The sequence below is a fragment of the Neomonachus schauinslandi genome, chromosome 12 (genome assembly GCF_002201575.2).
Source record: "Neomonachus schauinslandi chromosome 12, ASM220157v2, whole genome shotgun sequence".
NCBI lineage: Eukaryota > Metazoa > Chordata > Mammalia > Carnivora > Phocidae > Neomonachus > Neomonachus schauinslandi.
Genome location: NC_058414.1, coordinates 102,266,118 through 102,284,378, shown reverse-complemented (window position 1 = coordinate 102,284,378; position 18,261 = coordinate 102,266,118). Strand labels below are relative to the sequence as shown.

At 42.3% G+C, this 18,261-nt stretch overlaps 1 protein-coding gene across 1 annotated transcript in view; it reads right to left on the bottom strand.

Annotated features, from left to right (window-relative positions):
• Positions 1 to 18,261, bottom strand: part of DPP6 (dipeptidyl peptidase like 6) — a 694,644-nt gene that overhangs the window by 322,730 nt on the left and 353,653 nt on the right. The window contains exon 3 of the mRNA XM_021692851.2: positions 15,769 to 15,867. Within this exon, the coding sequence (XP_021548526.1) occupies positions 15,769 to 15,867 (99 nt within the window). The remainder of the gene's footprint in view (positions 1 to 15,768; positions 15,868 to 18,261) is intronic.

The following is an 18,261-nucleotide window of genomic DNA, read 5'->3' as shown; positions in this document are numbered from 1 at the left end:
AGAAAGAAAGAAAGAAAGAAAGAAAGAAAGAAAGAAAGAAAGAAAGATCTCCCCCAGTACACAGAACAGCTTCCTTCCGGAAGATACTCAGCTTGCAAAGAGAGCACAGGACTCTGGTTATTCGGCGTGCTCAGGCCCGAAACATTTCAAACGTGAGCATGAGATGCATGTGAAGTTTGAAGGCAATGCTGATTTGTTTCCAATCCCTCTGCCCCAACTCCATGCCAGTTGGCGACAGGGGGGCTATGGACATGAACTTAAAGGTCCCGTGACCGAACTCCATGCCAGTTGGCGACAGGGGGGCTATGGACATGAACTTAAAGGTCCCGTGACCGAAATAAGAGCAGCAAAGCGAGGCCATGTGGGCCTGGGAAGCCCTCCTCTGTGAGAAACAAAGGGAAGCTGATCAAAAATTCTCAGAGGCTCTTGCCTTACTCTTATGCCTTCAGAAGAGGTTGGTGTGCTGCTCATTTCTAGGTCCTTCTTATTCTGGGGTGTGCCATGGCTCTCCTCCCTCACCCTCCTCATCCTTCATAAAAGCCTGTAATCAAGCAGCTTTGTGTTTGTGCATCTGGAAGAACAGAGCAGTGGCCGTGTCCACACAAGGAACGGACAACCATGACCTGGGGTCATGATGGGTCACCCTGAGAGGAATGGGGGGTTAGCCTGGGAAGAGATCAGGAAGCCCAACACAAAACATAGAAAGGGCCATTGGGCTTTCCATAGCATAGATTCATGCTTATGCTTCTGTTGACCCCATGTGCTGAAAATTTGCAGGTTGCTGGGCCACGTGGACACAATGACATCCATGTCCCTCCTCGGGTGGCTCTGAGTGATCGGCTGAAGTGGTACATGTAAAGAACTTGGGACAGTGTTGGGTACATTTTGCATATAATCAGTAAACGGCAAGTATAGAAACTATGGGCAAACAAGTCTAGTATCGGGAGCTATCGCCAGCCATCTATTAGATCCCCCCAACTAAAGCAGGAAAATAGAGTCAGATATGTATTTATCAGTAAAAATGTATGTATAATTCCTTAAAATGCCAGGAGTTATGAAAAATAAACCTGGTTAGTCTTCAATCAACCAGAAAGCCAGCTACTCCAAGAGCTTTTCCCCAAATCAGTTTGCTCAATCACCAAGTCATTTGTTTGGTTGATTACTATTTCTGGAGACTTTATCACAAGCCAGACACTCTGGTCCATGAGAGAAATGGCACAGTGACTATAGTGCACTGATGGCCCTAAGAATCTCCCATCAAGGGCAAGACAAGAGAAGAAAACAAACACCTGAACACACAGTTAGGTACGCTATTGAGTGCAGGATGGATGGGTCATAGGGGATTAGACTCAGTTATGCAAGAGAGCAAGTGATTCATTTTTTATTAATTAAGAAGGTGATCAATGTTTGAAAAGATGTCAATGATAATTAATTAGCCTCCGGTAGGCTGATGTGGTTAAGGACTTTGTGGGGTAATTTAATTGAAACGGTAAATGATAATGTCAGTGCTTTCAAGGATGCAGAGTCTCTAATTAATGGGACTTCTGGATTTGCTTTAAAAAGACCATTCCAGAAAGAGTGGGCAGAGGACTCGAACCCTTGGGCTCAAAAGAGGCAGTAGCTGAGACTGAGGCAGCTTTACAGGCTCTCTTAATTTGAAAACGAGTAAAAGCAAACAAGACTCATGGGTCCTGGTCTGTGGGCTGCTGCGCCTGGGCAGTGCTGTCACCCCGCACTTTGATCCGACCTTGCAAGAACACCTGCTCCAGCATCGCCGGTGCCTCAAGTCGTATCCTGCTCATCTGCACCACCATGTAGGGAAAGAGGGACAGAGTGCTGTGGGTATCCTCAGGGTAAGTCCTTAAAAGCCTAGGAGCCCTGAAACAACCATATCATATACTGGAAAATGTCTGTGAACCTCATTGCGGAGGAAAAATAACATGTAAATATCACTTGAGATCCCTTTCTCAGGAAAACAAAATATATGCCTATGTGTGTGTATACATACATACTTATTTCCTAGATCCCAAAGGGAAAAAAAAAAAGCCTGTCCTCTTGTAATGCAAACATATAAAGTTGAGATAGATTTCACTCCTGGCAAGGGTCGGCATTGCATTCCACAAAGGTGAGGGTGTACTTAAATTTCCCAGGGAGGTGGCGTGCACTTGCCTGAGATGGGAGGCTTACAAGATTCAGAGGGCTCCTCTCTCTGCTGGAGCAGTGGTGGCCCAGCCGAGCCTGCAGGAATGTGACTCCCAGCCATGAACCGAGTGCAGGGGGCTGCGGAGCCCCGCGACACTTAGGGGCCTGAAGAGCCTGTTGCGATCTTTGCTTCTTCTGCCACTGGCACTAAATGCTACCATCCTGGGAGGAGCAAGATGGAGGAGGAGGAGGAGACCTGGATTTCATCTGGTCCCAGGAATTCAGCTAGATAAGTATCAAACCATTCTGAACACCTATAAACTCAACAGGAGAGCGAAGAAAAGAATAGCAGCAACTCTCTGAACAGAAAAGCGACCACTTTCTGGAAGGTCTCTTCTGATTTGTTTAGTGTATATTTTCCTGGGGTTGTTGTTATCCTGTTAGCATTTTGTTCTCTCATTCATCTATTCTCCTCTGGAAAAATGACAAGATGGAAAAACTAACCTCAAAAAAAAGAACAACAGGCAGTACCAACTGCCAGGGACCTAATCAATACAGACATCAATAAGATGTTGGAACTAGAGTTCAGAATGACGATTATAAAGTTACTACCTGGGCTTGAAAAAGGCATGGAAGATACTAGAGAATCCCTTTCAGGAGAAATGAACTAAAATCTAACCAAGTCGAAATAAAAAAGGCTATTAATGAGATGCAATAAAAAATGGAGGCTCTAACTGCTAGGATAAATGAGGCAGAAGAGAGAATTAGTGATATAGAAGACCAAATGATGGAGAATAAAGAAGCTGAGAAAAACAGATAAAAAACTACTGGATCACGAGGGCAGAATTCGAGAGATAAGTGATACTATAAGATGAAACAGTATTAGAATAATTGGGATCCCAAAGGAAGAAGAAAGAGAGAGAGGGGCAGAAGGTATATTGGAGCAAATTATAGGAGAGAACTTGCCTAATTTGGGGAAGGAAACAGGCATCAAAATCCAGGAGGCACAGAGAACCCCCCTCAAAATCAATAAAAATAGGTCAACACCCCGACATCTAATAGTAAAACTTACAAGTCTCAGAGACAAAGAGAAAATCCTGAGAGCAGCTCGAGACAAGAGATCTGTAACCTAAAATGGTAGAAACATTAGATTGGCAACAGACCTATCCATAGAGACCTGGCAGGCCAGAAAGGACTGGCAGGATATATTCAGAGCACTAAATGAGAAAAATATGCAGCCAAGAATACTATATCCAGCTAGGCTGTCATTGAAAATAGAAGGAGAGATAAAAAGCTTCCAGGACAAACAAAAACTCAAGGAATTTGCAAACACAAAGCCAGCCCTACAAGAAATATTGACAGGGGTCCTCTAAGCAAAGAGAGAACCTAAAAGTAACATAGACCAGAAAGGAACAGAGACAATATACAGTAACAGTCACCTTACAGGCAATACAACGGCACTAAATTCATATCTTTCAATAGTTACCCTGAATGTAAACGGGCTAAATGCCCCAATCAAAAGACACAGGGTATTAGAGTGGATAAAAAAACAAGACCCATCGATATGCTATCTGCAAGAGACTCATTTTAGATGCAGAGACACCTCCAGATTGAAAGTGAGGGGGTGGAAAACCATTTACCATGCTAATGGACACCAAAAGAAAGCTGGGATGGCAATCCTTATATCAGACAAATTAGATTTTAAACCAAAGACTATAATAAGAGATGAAGAAGGACACTATATCCTACTTAAAGGGTCTATGCAACAAGAAGATCTAACAATTTGTAAATATCTATGCCCCTAATATGGGAGCAGCCAAATATATAAGCCAATTAATAACAAAAGCAAAGAAACACATTGACAACAATACAATAATAGTAGTGGACTTTAACACCCGCCTCACTGAAATGGACAGATCATCTAAGGAAAAGATCAACAAGGAAATAAAGACTTTAAATGACACACTGGACCAAATGGACTTCACAGATATATGCAGAACACTCCATCCCAAAGCAACAGAATACACATTCTTCTCCAGTGCCCATGGAACATTCTCCAGAATAGATCACATCCTAGGTCACAAATCAGGTCTCAACTGGTACCAAAAGATTGGGATCATTCCCTGCCTATTTTCAGACCACAATGCTTTGAAACTAGAACTCAATCACAAGAGGAAAGTCGGAAAGAACTCAAATACATGGAGGCTAAAGAGCATCCTACTAACGAATGAATGGGTCAAGCAGGAAATTAAAGAAGAATTTAAAAATTCATGGAAACAAATGAAAATGAAAACACAACTGTTCAAAATCTTTGGGATGCAGCAAAGGCAGTCCTAAGAGGAGAGTATATAGCAATACAAGCCTTTCTCAAGAAACAAGAAAGGTCCCAAATACACAACCTAACCCGACACCTAAAGGAGCTGGAGAAAGAACAGCAAATAAAGCCTAAACCCAGCAAGAGAAGAGAAGTAATAAAGATCAGAGCAGAAATCAATGAACTAGACACCAAAAGAACAGTAGAACAGATCAATGAAACTAGGAGCTGGTTCTTTGAAAGAATTAATAATATTAATAAACCCCTGGCCAGACTTATCAAAAAGAAAGGAGAAACAACCCAAATAAATAAAATCATGAATGAAAGAGGAGAGATCACAACCATCACCAAAGAAATACAAACAATTATAAGAACGTATTATGAGCAACTATATGCCAGCAAATTAGATAATCTGGAAGACATGGATGCATTCCTAGAGATGTATCAACTACCAAAACTGAACCAGGAAGAAATAGAAAACCTGAACAGACCTATAACCACTAAGGAAATTGAAGCAGTCATCAAAAATCTCCCAACAAACAAGAGCCCAGGGCCAGATGGCTTCCCAGGGGAATTCTACCAAACATTTCAAGAAGAATTAATACCTATTCTTCTGAAACTGTTCCAAAGAATAGAAATGGAAGGAAAACTTCCAAACTCATTTTATGAGGCCAGCATTACCTTGATCCCAAAACCAGACAAAGACCCCATCAAAAAGGAGAATTATAGACCAATATCCTTGATGAACATGGATGCAAAAATTCTCACCGAAATACTAGCCAATAGGATCCAACAATACATTAAAAGGATTATTCACCACGACCAAGTGGGATTTATCCCTGGGCTGCAAGGTTGGTTCAACATCCGCAAAGCAATCAATGTGATACAATACATTAATAAAAGAAAGAACAAGAACCATATGATCCTCTCAATGGATGCAGAAAAAGCATTTGACAAAGTACAGCATTCTTTCTTGATTAAAGCTCTTCAGAGTGTAGAGATAGAGGGTACATACCTCAATATCATAAAAGCCATCTATGAAAAACCCAAAGCGAATATCATTCTCAATGGGGAAAAACTCAGAGCTTTTCCTCTAAGGTCAGGAACACGGCATGGATGTCCACTATCACCACTGCTATTCAACATAGTACTAGAAGTCCTAGCCACAGCAATCAGACAACAAAAACAATTAAAGGGAACCAAATCGGCAAAGAAGAAGTCAAACTCTCACTCTTTGCAGATGATATGATACTTTATGTGGAAAACCCAAAAGACTCCACCCCAAAACTGCTAGAACTCATACAGGAATTCAGTAAAGTGGCAGGTTATAAAATCAATGCACAGAAATCAGTGACATTCCTATACACCGACAACAAGACAGAAGAAAGAGAAATTAAGGAGTCGATCCCATTTACAATTGCACCCAAAACCATAAGATACCTAGGAATCAATCTAACCAAAGAGGCAAAGAATCTGTATTCAGAAAACTATTGAATACTCATGAAAGAAATTGAGGAAGACACAAAGAAATGGAAAAACGTTCCATGCTCATGGATTGGAAGAACAAATATTGTGAAGATGTCAATGCTACCTAGAGCAATCTACACATTTAATGCAATCCCTATCAAAATACCATCCACTTTTTTCAAAGAAATGGAACAAATCATCCTAAAATTTGTATGGAACCAGAAAAGACCCCAAATAGCCAGAGGAATGTTGAAAAAGAAAAGCAAAGCTGGTGGCATCACAATTCCGGACTTCAAGCTCTATTACAAAGCTGTCATCATCAAGACAGCACGGTACTGACACAAAAACAGACACATAGATCAATGGAACAGAATAGAGAGCCCAGAAATGGACCCTCAACTCTATGGTCAACTAATCTTCGATAAAGCAGGAAAGAATGTCCAATGGAAAAAAGACAGTCTCTTCAACAAATGGTGTTGGGAAAATTGGACAGACACATGCAGAAGAATGAAACGACCATTTCTTTACACCACACACAAAAATAGACTCAAAATGGATGAAAGACCTAAATGTTAGACAGGAGTCTGTCAAAATCCTAGAGGAGAACACAGGCAGCAACCTCTTCGACCTCAGCCACAGCAACTTCTTCCTAGAAACATTGCCAAAGGCACGGAAAGCAAGGGCAAAAAACTATTGGGACTTCATCAAGATAAAAAGCTTTTGCACAGCAAAGGAAACAGTCAACAAAACCAAAAGACAACCAACAGAATGGGAGAAGATATTTGCAAATGACATATCACATAAAGGGTTAGTATCCAAAATCTATAAAGAACTTATCAAACTCTACACCCAAAGAACAAATAATCCAATCAAGAAATGGGCAGAAGACATGAAGAGACATTTTTCCAAAGAAGACATCCAAATGGCCAACAGACACATGAAAAAGTGCTCAACATCACTCGGCATCAGGGAAATCCAAATCAAAACCTCAATGAGATGCCACCTCACACCAGTCAGAATGGCTAAAATTAACAAGTCAGGAAAAGACAGATGTTGGCAAGGATGCGGAGAAAGGGGAACCCTCCTAGACTGTTGGTGGGAATGCAAGCTGGTTCAGCCACTCTGGAAAACTGTATGGAGTTTTCTCAAAAAGTTGAAAATAGAGCTACTGTATGACCCAGCAATTGCACTACTGGGTGTTTACCCCAAAGATACAAATGTAGTGATCCGAAGGGGTACGTGCACCCTAATGTTTATAGCAGCAATGTCCACAATAGCCAAACTATGGAAAGAGCCAAGATGTTCAACAACAGATGAATGGATAAAGAAGATGTGGTATATATATACATATATACACACACACACAATGAAATACTATGCAGCCATCAAAAAACCCAAAATCTTGCCATTTATAATGACGTGGATGAAACTAGAGGGTATTATGCTAAGCGAAATAAGTCAATCAGAGAAAGACAAGTATCATATGATCTCACTGATATGAGGAATTGATATAAGGAATTCTTTTTTTTTTAAAGATTTTATTTATTTATTTGAGAGAGAGAATGAGATAGAGAGAGCATGAGAAGGGGGAGGGTTAGAGGGAGAAGCAGACTTCCTGCTGAGCAGGGAGCCCGATGCAGGACTCAATCCCAGGACTCCAGGATCATGACCTGAGCCGAAGGCATTCGCTTAACCAACTGAGCCACTCAGGCACCCCATGAGGAATTGATATAAGGAATTCTTAATCTCAGGAAACAAACTGAGATTTGCTGGAGTGGTGAGGGGTAGGAAGGATGGGGTGGCTGGGTGATGGACATTGGGGAGGGTATGTGCTATGGTGAGTGCTGTGAATTGTGCAAGACTGATGAATCACAGACCTGTACCTCTGAAACAAATAATACATTACATGTTAAAAGAAAAAAAAAAAAAGATAGTAGGAAGGGAAAAATAAAGGGGAAGAATCGGAGGGGGAGAAAAACCACGAGAGACTATGGACTCCGAGAAACAAACTGACGGTTTTAGAGGGGAGGAGGGTGTGGGGATGGGTTAGCCTGGTGATGGGTATTAACAAGGGCACGTACTGCATGGAGCACTGGGTGTTACACGCAAACAATGAATCATGGAACACTACATCAAAAACTAATGATGTAATGTATGGTGATTAACATAACATAATAAAATAAAATTTAAAAAAAACCCTGAAAGGAGAAATGGCCATATAAAAAGAAATATCAATAAATAAATGCTACCGTCCTTCCACAGATACCTCCAACAGGAAATGTTCGAAGGACCTTAAGCAGATAATAGTTTCAGCTCAGATGCTAGGAATGTGGAAGATGCATTAAGCACGGGACAGAACAATGCAGACAGGGGGCTGCCCAACAGCCTCAGTCAGAGCCTAGGATAGCAACGGTGTGGGTGCACTTTATTGCCTTAAAATAGTCTGAGACATAATTGGCCTCCTAATACCAGACAACTGGGGTTCTCTTCTCCTGAGGAAAAGTGGAATCTTGAAAACCACTACAAAAGAGAGAGAGGAAATTGGTGGTTTACACAGTTGTGTCCTAGAATTTCATCTCATCTATTTCTTACAGACTTGAATACGGTGTAATGATGTTCTTCGGTATGTATTTTATGCAATGACTTCAAATGATGCCACTATTTTTACCACCTCACCGAGATGTTGAAGAACACCTTTGGTCTCTGGAACTTGTCCTTTCTGGGCATTTCCCTGATGTTACTTCTGGCCAATTAGTCTATGCTGCACAGATGGCCTCTTAGGGCCTTCCTCACTTTCCACAACTCTATGACTTTATGGTTTTGATTGAAAAAATGTGGCTTTCACAAAGCAGCAGAAATACCCAAACCATTTTATACTTGAATTCCCCCTCTACCCAACTCCACGAGCTTTATATATATATATATATATATATATAAAAAATCCATCTGTGTTTTCCGAATAACAAAAGAGAAGAGGAAAAAGCAAATATGGAAATCAAGTTGCTTTGAGCCCTGTGCTCTATCTCCAATTTTACCTTCTAAAACATATACTTTTCTGGTATCACCAGCCAGCTGATATTTTCCTACATTCAAAGGAAGCAATTTTCTCCAATTCTATGGTCTCTCTAGTATTCCATCCGAGAGACACAGAGGGCTCTCTGCTCACAAGGGGCTGGATTAATGGAAATGAGCATAAAAACAAATACAGATTCCGGAGCCAGCCACAGTGGTCTTCCGCCACAGTCCAACTGAAGCTGAACGGCTACAGCGAGGAGGACAGAGCGTCTGAGAAGCTCCCCCTTGGAGCTGCAGACACATGAGCCGGGCCCTGCGAGCAGCTCCTGCCCGTCAGCCCTGGGCGTGCCTGTGTCCTGAAGACACCGGCCGGGAACAGCGGGTTCCCTGAAGGGTGCAGATGGCCCTGGCTTGCTCACTGCACAGGGCATGAGCTCACCAGAGCATCTGCAAGCTTCAGTCCTTCCTAAGAGGCAAACCTGCAAAAGCAAACATGCTTATTGAGAGTACATCTGGCCTCGGACAATTTGTGCGGAGGGACTAGACTCCATGGATCCAGAGAAGATTGATGCTGTTGTTTACACGTGCAGGGAGGGGAGAGCAAAAGCTGTTTATAGCCAAATATTACACCCTCTTTCTGGCGTTAGTAAAAGTAAGAGGGTATCTCCTGGTAGAGGAAGTATGTGGCCACCGTGGGCAATTTCCCACTGACACATTCTCCACCTGCCACCACACAACGGGTAGGCTGGCTCTCCTAACTCACTTTCTCTGTGCCTTCCCTGATGTTGCACCTCAGGGCCCTCCTCCTGCCTCCTCTGGCCTTTGGCCCCCCTCCCCACCCACCAGGAGACTTTAGCAGCCCCTCAGTGATGCCTACTTCCCACGTTTCTCCAAGCGGCTCTGACCGTTCTCCTAGCTTCATGCCTGGTCCTCAGTATGTAAAGAGCATTTCTACTTAGTTATCTTCTGTCAACTTCTACTCTGAACTCATCATCTAACCATAGAAACCAACTCCCCATCAGTGCAATGGCCATTCCAGTTAACCAGGCTTCAAATCTCCGAGTCATACCTGGCTGTCCTTCCTCCCATCCCTCCATTTCTACTCAGCTGCACATCCTATCATCTGTCATTCATGATGGCTTTTTATATCAGCCACTTCACTTCCACTCACACACTAACAATTCAGCTTCTGAAGATGGGCCAAATTAAGGTACATTTACGTAATGAGATCCTATTCAGACATTAAGATGATAATGGAAATACATATTTATTACATGGAAATATGTTTATGATCTGTGTTATAAACTTCCCCCCAAATGCACTTATTATTATCCCACATATTACATTACCTGAAAAGATAAGTATAAAAGAGAGGCACTCACACTGGCTCCCCACCGTTCTTAGGGTGAGGCACGCAGTCCTGGCCCCCGGGACCCTCCATTTCTTGGACTCTCTGTGATCAGCCTTCTGCTTACTTTCCACTTACACACTTCTGCTTTTCTTCAGCCTTTGTGTCTCTCCAGCTTCCCCTTACTCTGAGCTGACTTGAGCTTCTTTTGATGGATTCAAGAGTCCATGTTCTTTCTCCCATAGGGTGGTTCATGCATAGTATTCTCCTAATGCCTAGCACGCCCCCTCCTCTCTGCGTGCCTCACCCTAAGAACGGTGGGGAGCCAGTGTGAGCCCTGTGACGGGAGACTGGGGGAGGCTGGCCACGCGCCCGTGAGGCATCCATCAGACACCCCAGCGGACGTGTAAATCAGTCACGGGGACACATACACACACTGCCACACATGGCACACGCTGGTAGCTCACAAGAGCGTGTGAGCTGCTACAGAATTGAAACTCACTGACACGAATAGTAACCACAGTCCTGGGCATGAATGATTTCCCCTCGGGGTGCACACAGTGAGAAGAAATGAGAGGTGTGAGGATCCAGATATCTAGAAGTTGGAAACATAAAAACTCCACCCCAGTCCCTTAGGTGACCCCTTTTCCTGGCACCAGAAAGAGCCTTTATCCGAGGAGCAGCTGGAGGGCCCTGCTCCTGGTCTTGCTTGCAGCACGCCTGTCTCTGGTCGGGGTCCTTCCAGGGGGACCACTGCCAAATCTGCCTGTGGCATGGCATCACGAACCCAGATATCTGGCTGAGTCTGGATGGGTGCTGAGTATGTTGGGCGGGGCTGGCGCAGTTCCTGATGGATCGATATGAGGTACAAGAGACAGAGCAGAGCGAAGGATGACTCTGAGCTTTCTAGCCTGTTCTGCTGAAAGGATGGACTTCCCATGAACTGACTTGGGAGAAGCAGCGGATAGGGCAGGGGTTATTTTTTGGTTTTTGTTTTGTGTGTGCGTCGGCGGCGGGGGGAATGATCAAGAACTCAGGTTTGGAGTTTGAAGCTGAAGGTTGTGATGATAGCTGAGAACTTCGGGAGAGATGCAGTGTGGAGACACACATTCAGGAGACATCAGTAGATGGAGGATACTTAACGTCATGAAACTCGATGAAAACCCTGAGGAAGGAAGTGCAGATATTCAGTGGGGAGGACCAGAGGCTGAGCCCTGGGACCCACCACCATGAAAGGTCAGGGAGAAGAGCAAGAAGCAGCACAGGAGCCTGAGAAGGAGTCACCCCTACCGTTGAAATAAAGCCAAGGGAATATGGTGACCCACAGGTCAGGGGGAAGTCCACCCAGGTGGAGGGAGTAATCAGTTAACAGGTAAAGTAAGATGAGGTCTGAGAAGTGACCATGGGAGGCAGCTACCTGGAGGTTAGTGGCGACTGCATGGAGGAGTTTTGGTGGGCGCTGGGGTGAAAGCCTGAGCCCCTCACATCACGGAATCCCAGCACAGCACATCAAGGAATCCAGGAGGCTGAGCAGTACAATGTGGTTACTACAAAAGAAGGGAGAATTCCCTCCACCAAGCGAGTGTGTGGAGAGACTGCACTGTGGCCAGTTTGAGGACGTGTGGACCTCCTTCTTTGTAGGGGGTGCTCAATGTATCCATTCTGCTGATCCACAGACCTCATCTGGTTGCAACCAATATGTGAGGGCAGAGAGTATGAAGACTATTATACCAATCATTCTCAGAAAAGGTAGATTAGAGCAAGTTTCTAGTATAAAAATGGGTGAGGAGAAATTTAACTCTAACCCGATAAATTTCCTCTTGATAAAGTGTATGAGGTTCTAGACTATTAACTCCAATACTAAACCTAAGCTACACTTGTTATCTTTAGTGGTTGATGTGCACTAAAAAATAATAATAAAAATACAACAATCAAGTTACTTTCTCTATGGGGAATTACTCCACTTTCTTTATCACTTAGGTATTCTGTTAGCTTGACATCATGGGAATAAGGAGAGCTAGAATAGAGAATTTAAGGGAAGACAATAATTCTGAAATATTCGCAACTTATAGTTTTGGATAAAATGCACTATGTTGCTAGTGAGGTTGTGAAAGAAAATGGCTGGACACCAGAAACCTGGGTTCGATCCAATGTAGCACAATTTATAAAGACCAGAGAGACCCAGGTTAAAGTCCAAATTTTGCTACTTACTAACTGTGATACTGATCAAGTTATTTGAACACCATAAGCCTCAGTTTCTTCATCTGTAAAGTGGGAATAATGGTTGCGAGAATTAAATGATTTAATAGGTACAAAGCACTTAGCCTAGAGCATAAGATATAGGAAACCCCCAGTAGGTTATGATGATGGTAGTGATGTGATGATGATGGTAATGATGATGATGTGATATGATGTGATGATGATGGTGGTGGTAAGGATGATGGTGGTATTGATGTCATATGATGTTATGATGTTATGTGATGATAATGGTGATGATGGTGGTGATGGTGATGGTGGTGATGGCAATGATGATGGTGGTGGTAAGGATGATGATGGTGGTATTGATGTCATATGATGTGATGATGTGATGTGATGGTAATGGTGATGATGATGGTAATGATGATGATGGTGGTGATGGTGATGGTTGTGATGGTGATGGTGGTGGTGGTGGTGATGGTGATGATGGTGTGGTGGTGATAATGATGAAGAAGAAGAGAGGAGGAACAGACAGAGGAGAAAGGAAAAGAGGAGGAGAGAAAGGAGGCTGTCGTGGTGATGGTGGTGGTAGAAGGCATGGTAGATGACAGAGGTGACTCTCAAGGCTACCAGTAAGAAACAGCTCCCTGGGCCCAACACTGTTTCCCTTGCCTGCTGCACTGTGGGCACTCAGTAAATACTAACTGAATGAAGCAATGTTCTGATAATTTCTAAAGCACACACAGCTTCACATCATTTGATAATCCTATGACTGTGGTAATCCTTCCCTGGATCTTCACATTTAGACTTGTGATATTAAAGAGATGGATAAATTCGTTATGGTATTTGTGAAGAATCAATTATAAAGTCTTAGTTAACCACTGTAAAGCTACTTCATCCATTTAAGCTATTACATTTTAGGGATCAGGGAGAAAGGGAATGATCAGGAAGAGGAAGGCATGAAAGAACAGCGGGAGGACAGCTAAGAGGAGTGTAGGGAGAAAAACAGTCATGTTCGCTTACCCTCTGGTTGGTGCCTAGTCTTTGGAGAAACCTGACTACTGGTTACTTTGTAGCAAAATGTTACACTGGATGTGTACATTTACAAAGGGAGAGTACTTCTGAGAAAGCTCTTGGACACCAAAGGCACTTCATTTAGAATTGCAGGTGGTCTTCATGAATAGAATTAACCTGCCAAACAGGTAGGCTGGACATTTTCTGCTGGACATGAGGCCATTTCTCAATTGCTTGTATCAACTCCCAACTTTGCCAATAAAGAAATTTTGGCTTGTTTCCTCTGGCCAGAGAGCCAGCACACCTCGGGCCCAGCTCCACTCCTCTGCAGTGTGAATTAGCTCATGAGATACAAACTCCTTATAACCAACATAGTTTCAGCAGAAACTTACCAGCACTTGTGACTCCAGATCTAGGCTTTTTAAAAAATTTTGTTTTTTGCTTATAGAATGCTGATTTAGGACCAGTCTGCAACTATGGGCACCCCAATAAACAGACATAGGAATATTATTTTAGCACTTCATGGAGTCTTTGCAGGGCTTCTTCTGACTTGCTCTGAACCCCACAGCTATGGTTCAGTGTTCCTCGTCTCCAATTTGTTTTATCCCTAGATTTTGCCTCTCTACCAGTTTTCCTCTCCTCCCCCTCCCTTCTCGCCTCTTTTTCTCTCTCTACTTTCTTTTCTTCACTAAGGTTTAGCACAGACTAACATTCTAGCCTTACATTCCCCAGGGGTCTATTCTCTGCTTTCTCTAATTAGTAAACCCCTAGCCATTCTTTAAGACTGAAATGCCTGGTCACTCATTGTTAGCTCTGTTTCTAGAATATGACTTCACAATCTTTAAGAAGCGGGTAACCACCTTTCATTCCCAAGATTGAACCCGGAGTATGCTACTGGTACTTTCCTCCTGCCTATGCAAAGGGTCAACACAAACTGAGAGCAAGTGCTAAGTCTCCCTCAACACAAAAGGTAAAATTACTTCCTCCATCAAACAAAAAGACCTTGGCTCTCTCTGCATTCTGGATTTCTGTGGGTCCCCCCAACCGCTATTCCCAGCACACTGCTCCTATTTCTCCCTAATTCCTTTGTATAAAATACATTCCCTCTGAGCTCCATCTACTTCTCTCATTTTTAAATAAGCTAATCTAAGGATCAGAAATGAATACTGAGGCCACAGTTGAGGATAAAAGAGAAGCTACTGCCCTAGCTGGAGACAAATGGCGAAGAGCCATTGCTAGTTGATTTCTGAGAGTTTGTGAAGCATGAGCAGCGTTTCAGAAGCAGCCTGACAGCAAGAAAACACAGTAACACTGTGTCACTCAACAAGACAGTAGTGGGAAGAGCACTAAATGGGAAGTCAAGAGACAGGTTTCCAACTATATCTGCACCACTGGCAAGCTGTGTGACCTCAAAAAAAATCATTTAACCTCTCTGGGCCTCATTTATTATAAAAGCCAGGATTTGAACTAGACTGCCAGCATTCCACCATAAAGGTTCTCTGACCTGAGGATTAAGTTTCAAGTGCATCCCACTGAAGATCCCTCAATGAAATCCACGTTCATGGAGACAGCAGGAGAGGTATGCTGGCTGGACTACTTAAGGGGGAGGCAGCAAAGCGTGCACAGGATGGTGCATGGTCATTCACACCTTCTCTCCCATGACTACACTCGGAAATTAGTTCAGCCACAAGTGGATGAAATGGATTATGTCCTGGACCAAAAAATGCATTATGAACATACATATTGCCTTTTGCCTCCAATTGTGTTTTGTTGTTTAATTCCCCCCCACAAAACAAGAAAAGTAGATTACACCCAGACTAAAGAGCAAGAGGAAAATAAATTTATTCTCAAATGTGTACCAGGCTCCATACTCTCATTCATTTACTGGCATTCGAGAAGAAGCCTTTGAGTTCCTTTCGACCCCTCTATCTAGCGGGGAGTGAAAGCAGGGCCGTATAAAAGGGAAGAAAGAACACGGAGAGCGGAGAGCGAGGGAGCTCGCCTGTATCTCTGCCTGGTCCTGTTGCTTAGCAACAGCTCACATCTCCATCTGAGAAAGAATGATTCAGGGAGGTGACACAGAGAACCCACTTCTCACGAAGAAATAGCCCCATTTTACCAGATGCACATTTTTTAGAATGATAATAAGATGATTATCACAGCAGAGCTCTGGGCATCCACTTCTACAGCCAAAGAGAGAACATGGTCTAACAGACCAAACCCAAACTGTGGAAAAGTAGCTTCCTGTGTGCACGCAGGACTCAGGACTTACCACTTATCCACTTAGCCTCAGGGTCGTGAATTTTGAAATCATCACTGAAGAGATCTTCTACTGTGACCTTCTTCTTTTGAGACAGACTATTATCTTCCGCTAGAAAAGAACATGGCAAATAGTTAAACCTTTTATTTTGGGGTAAAAAAAGAGAGGACCATAAAACATTGGGGTTGCCATTCAGAAATAGTAGGTATGGTAAAACATATACTTTCTCTACATAACATAAGGGCTGAACAAAAGCTAGTCATGCTTTTTGGTTTTAATTAAAATATCAAAAACTATGGTAAGGGGATCATGGTGCAGTAAAATGGTATCATTTCTCCCCCTCCACTCGAACACACAAATGATCGTATTTCTTAGGAACAGAGGTAAACGTTTCAAGACTGATTTATGAACAACAAGGTGGGAATATCAGGAGAGGAAGCAACAGATGTCCAGAATGGATCTCAGTGGTGTGATGTAATCAATCACTCATGATGCATTTATTCAATGCCAACACTTGGCAGCATGTTGGGTGCTGGGGATGAAAAGGTGAGTGACATATCCTGTAAGTACTGATTCTCCATATGCCTCACTTGTCCCTGGCTGTCTCTGGGTTGGGAATCAGTTCTTGTTCAGATAGAATCACACCCCAAATGTCTGTGTGCAGACTACCAGATTTCACCTTGCTTCCTTCTCCATCACTCCACTTGGGAGTAAGCACCTGGGGTGAGGCTTGAAGGTACCAATCTCATATCCATCCCAACAGGAGATGTTTAGTTAATGGCACCGGAGGGTGAGCCTATAGAAACCTGGCCCCGTTCATCCTCTTTCCCAAGATGGAAGCTCTGTTGTAGCTAACAGAGTGAACACACAAGGGTAGTACGTTAGACCACTCTCACTTCTGCTATACCAGCAACAGTATTAACCATTCCTGATGCACATTATCCTTCTAGAACAGAAGATGGCAGCTGTCAGGGCACTTCTCTTGAAGACTTGGGGTCCTCATTTAATCAGTTCTGTGCTGGGCTGCTGTGTGGAGCTCTCCTCAGTGCCAATCAAGGTGTGTAAGTCTGTGTGCAGCTTACGTGAGGGGGTTTCAGATCCATGTTGTTTTTACATTTTGATGTTTGGGTTGTTATGCCTGTTTCTCTTTTCAGTTTCTGCCTGTGGAGCCAGCTTCTTGTTCTTGGGCTGTCTTAGAGCTTGCCCTCAACAGGACCCTTTGCCTTTTTAAATTTTCTGCTTCAAAATCTGTGGCAGGTGGGGAAAACAATGAGCACTTTTGCTAGATAGCATGATAATATAAATAAATACTCTCTGAATGAACCCCCCAAAGCTCCTTGTAGGATTCTAATGCATAGATTTTATTACATCTCCTATATGGTTTCTTTCTTTTGGCCTCTCTGGATGTTATCGATTACTGAAGTTGTCAGAAGAGTCACGTGTTACTGTGTGCATTGATTAATTTCTTGAATATCAAAAAGGACTAATGTGTGTAAAAGTCTTTTGAAAATTACAGAATGCTACCTTTCAAAGTGACCTTCGTTAGACCTGATTACATGGGGAGCTCTCCTAGGTGCTAAACAAAACTTGTTAAACCAAATCTAATTCTTCCCTGTAGGACCTTTCCGTCTGCAACCGAAGCAGCCCCAGAAAAAGGTACACACAGCTTTTGACACGATGCATGTCAGTGTGGAAAACAAACAGTAAATGAATATTTTAAGATAATTAGACATCAATGTAGTGAAGTAATACTGTGATCTACTAATTAAGAAATATATTTGCAACTAGTTGAAAAATCAGTCCTAGAGATCGAATGCACAGTATAGTGATTACAGACAACAATGCTGTATTATAAATAACAAATTTGCTATGAGATTAGATCTTACTTATTCCCACTAAAAAAAGAAATGATAATTATGTGACCTGATAAGGGCATTAGCTAACCCCCCAAAGGCAATCATATTGAAATATATAAATGTATTAAATCAGCATGTTGCACACTTTAAACTTACACAATAGCATGTGTCGAGTATATTTCAATAAAAAATAAAATAAATAAAACAAGAACAAAGTATAAAAGTTTCTGCGATGACAGACGGTTGTACAATGGCCCAAAGCAGGAGTGTAAAAAAAAAAAGAAATCTGAGATACTCTTAAGCATATGGTCAGAAAATAAAAAGTTCTATTAAAACATAAATTTTATCGGAGTAAACTTCACTATTCAAGGAAGATTCTAGCTCACTTCTTGAGGTATCCATGCATATAATGAGAAAAGAATGTAAGCCTACCATTTAAACAAACTTCAGGTAAAAGATGAAAAAGGTAATTTATTCACTTTCTGAAAATCTCTTTTTACAAACAACTGTTCTATTACTGTAAAAATGTCTTTTGTTTTTTTAAACTATTATTTTTAAAGATATTTTATTTTTAATTTAATTTTATTGTTATAAAATTACATTACATTACATCATTAGTTTTTGATGTAGTGTTCCATGATTCATTGTT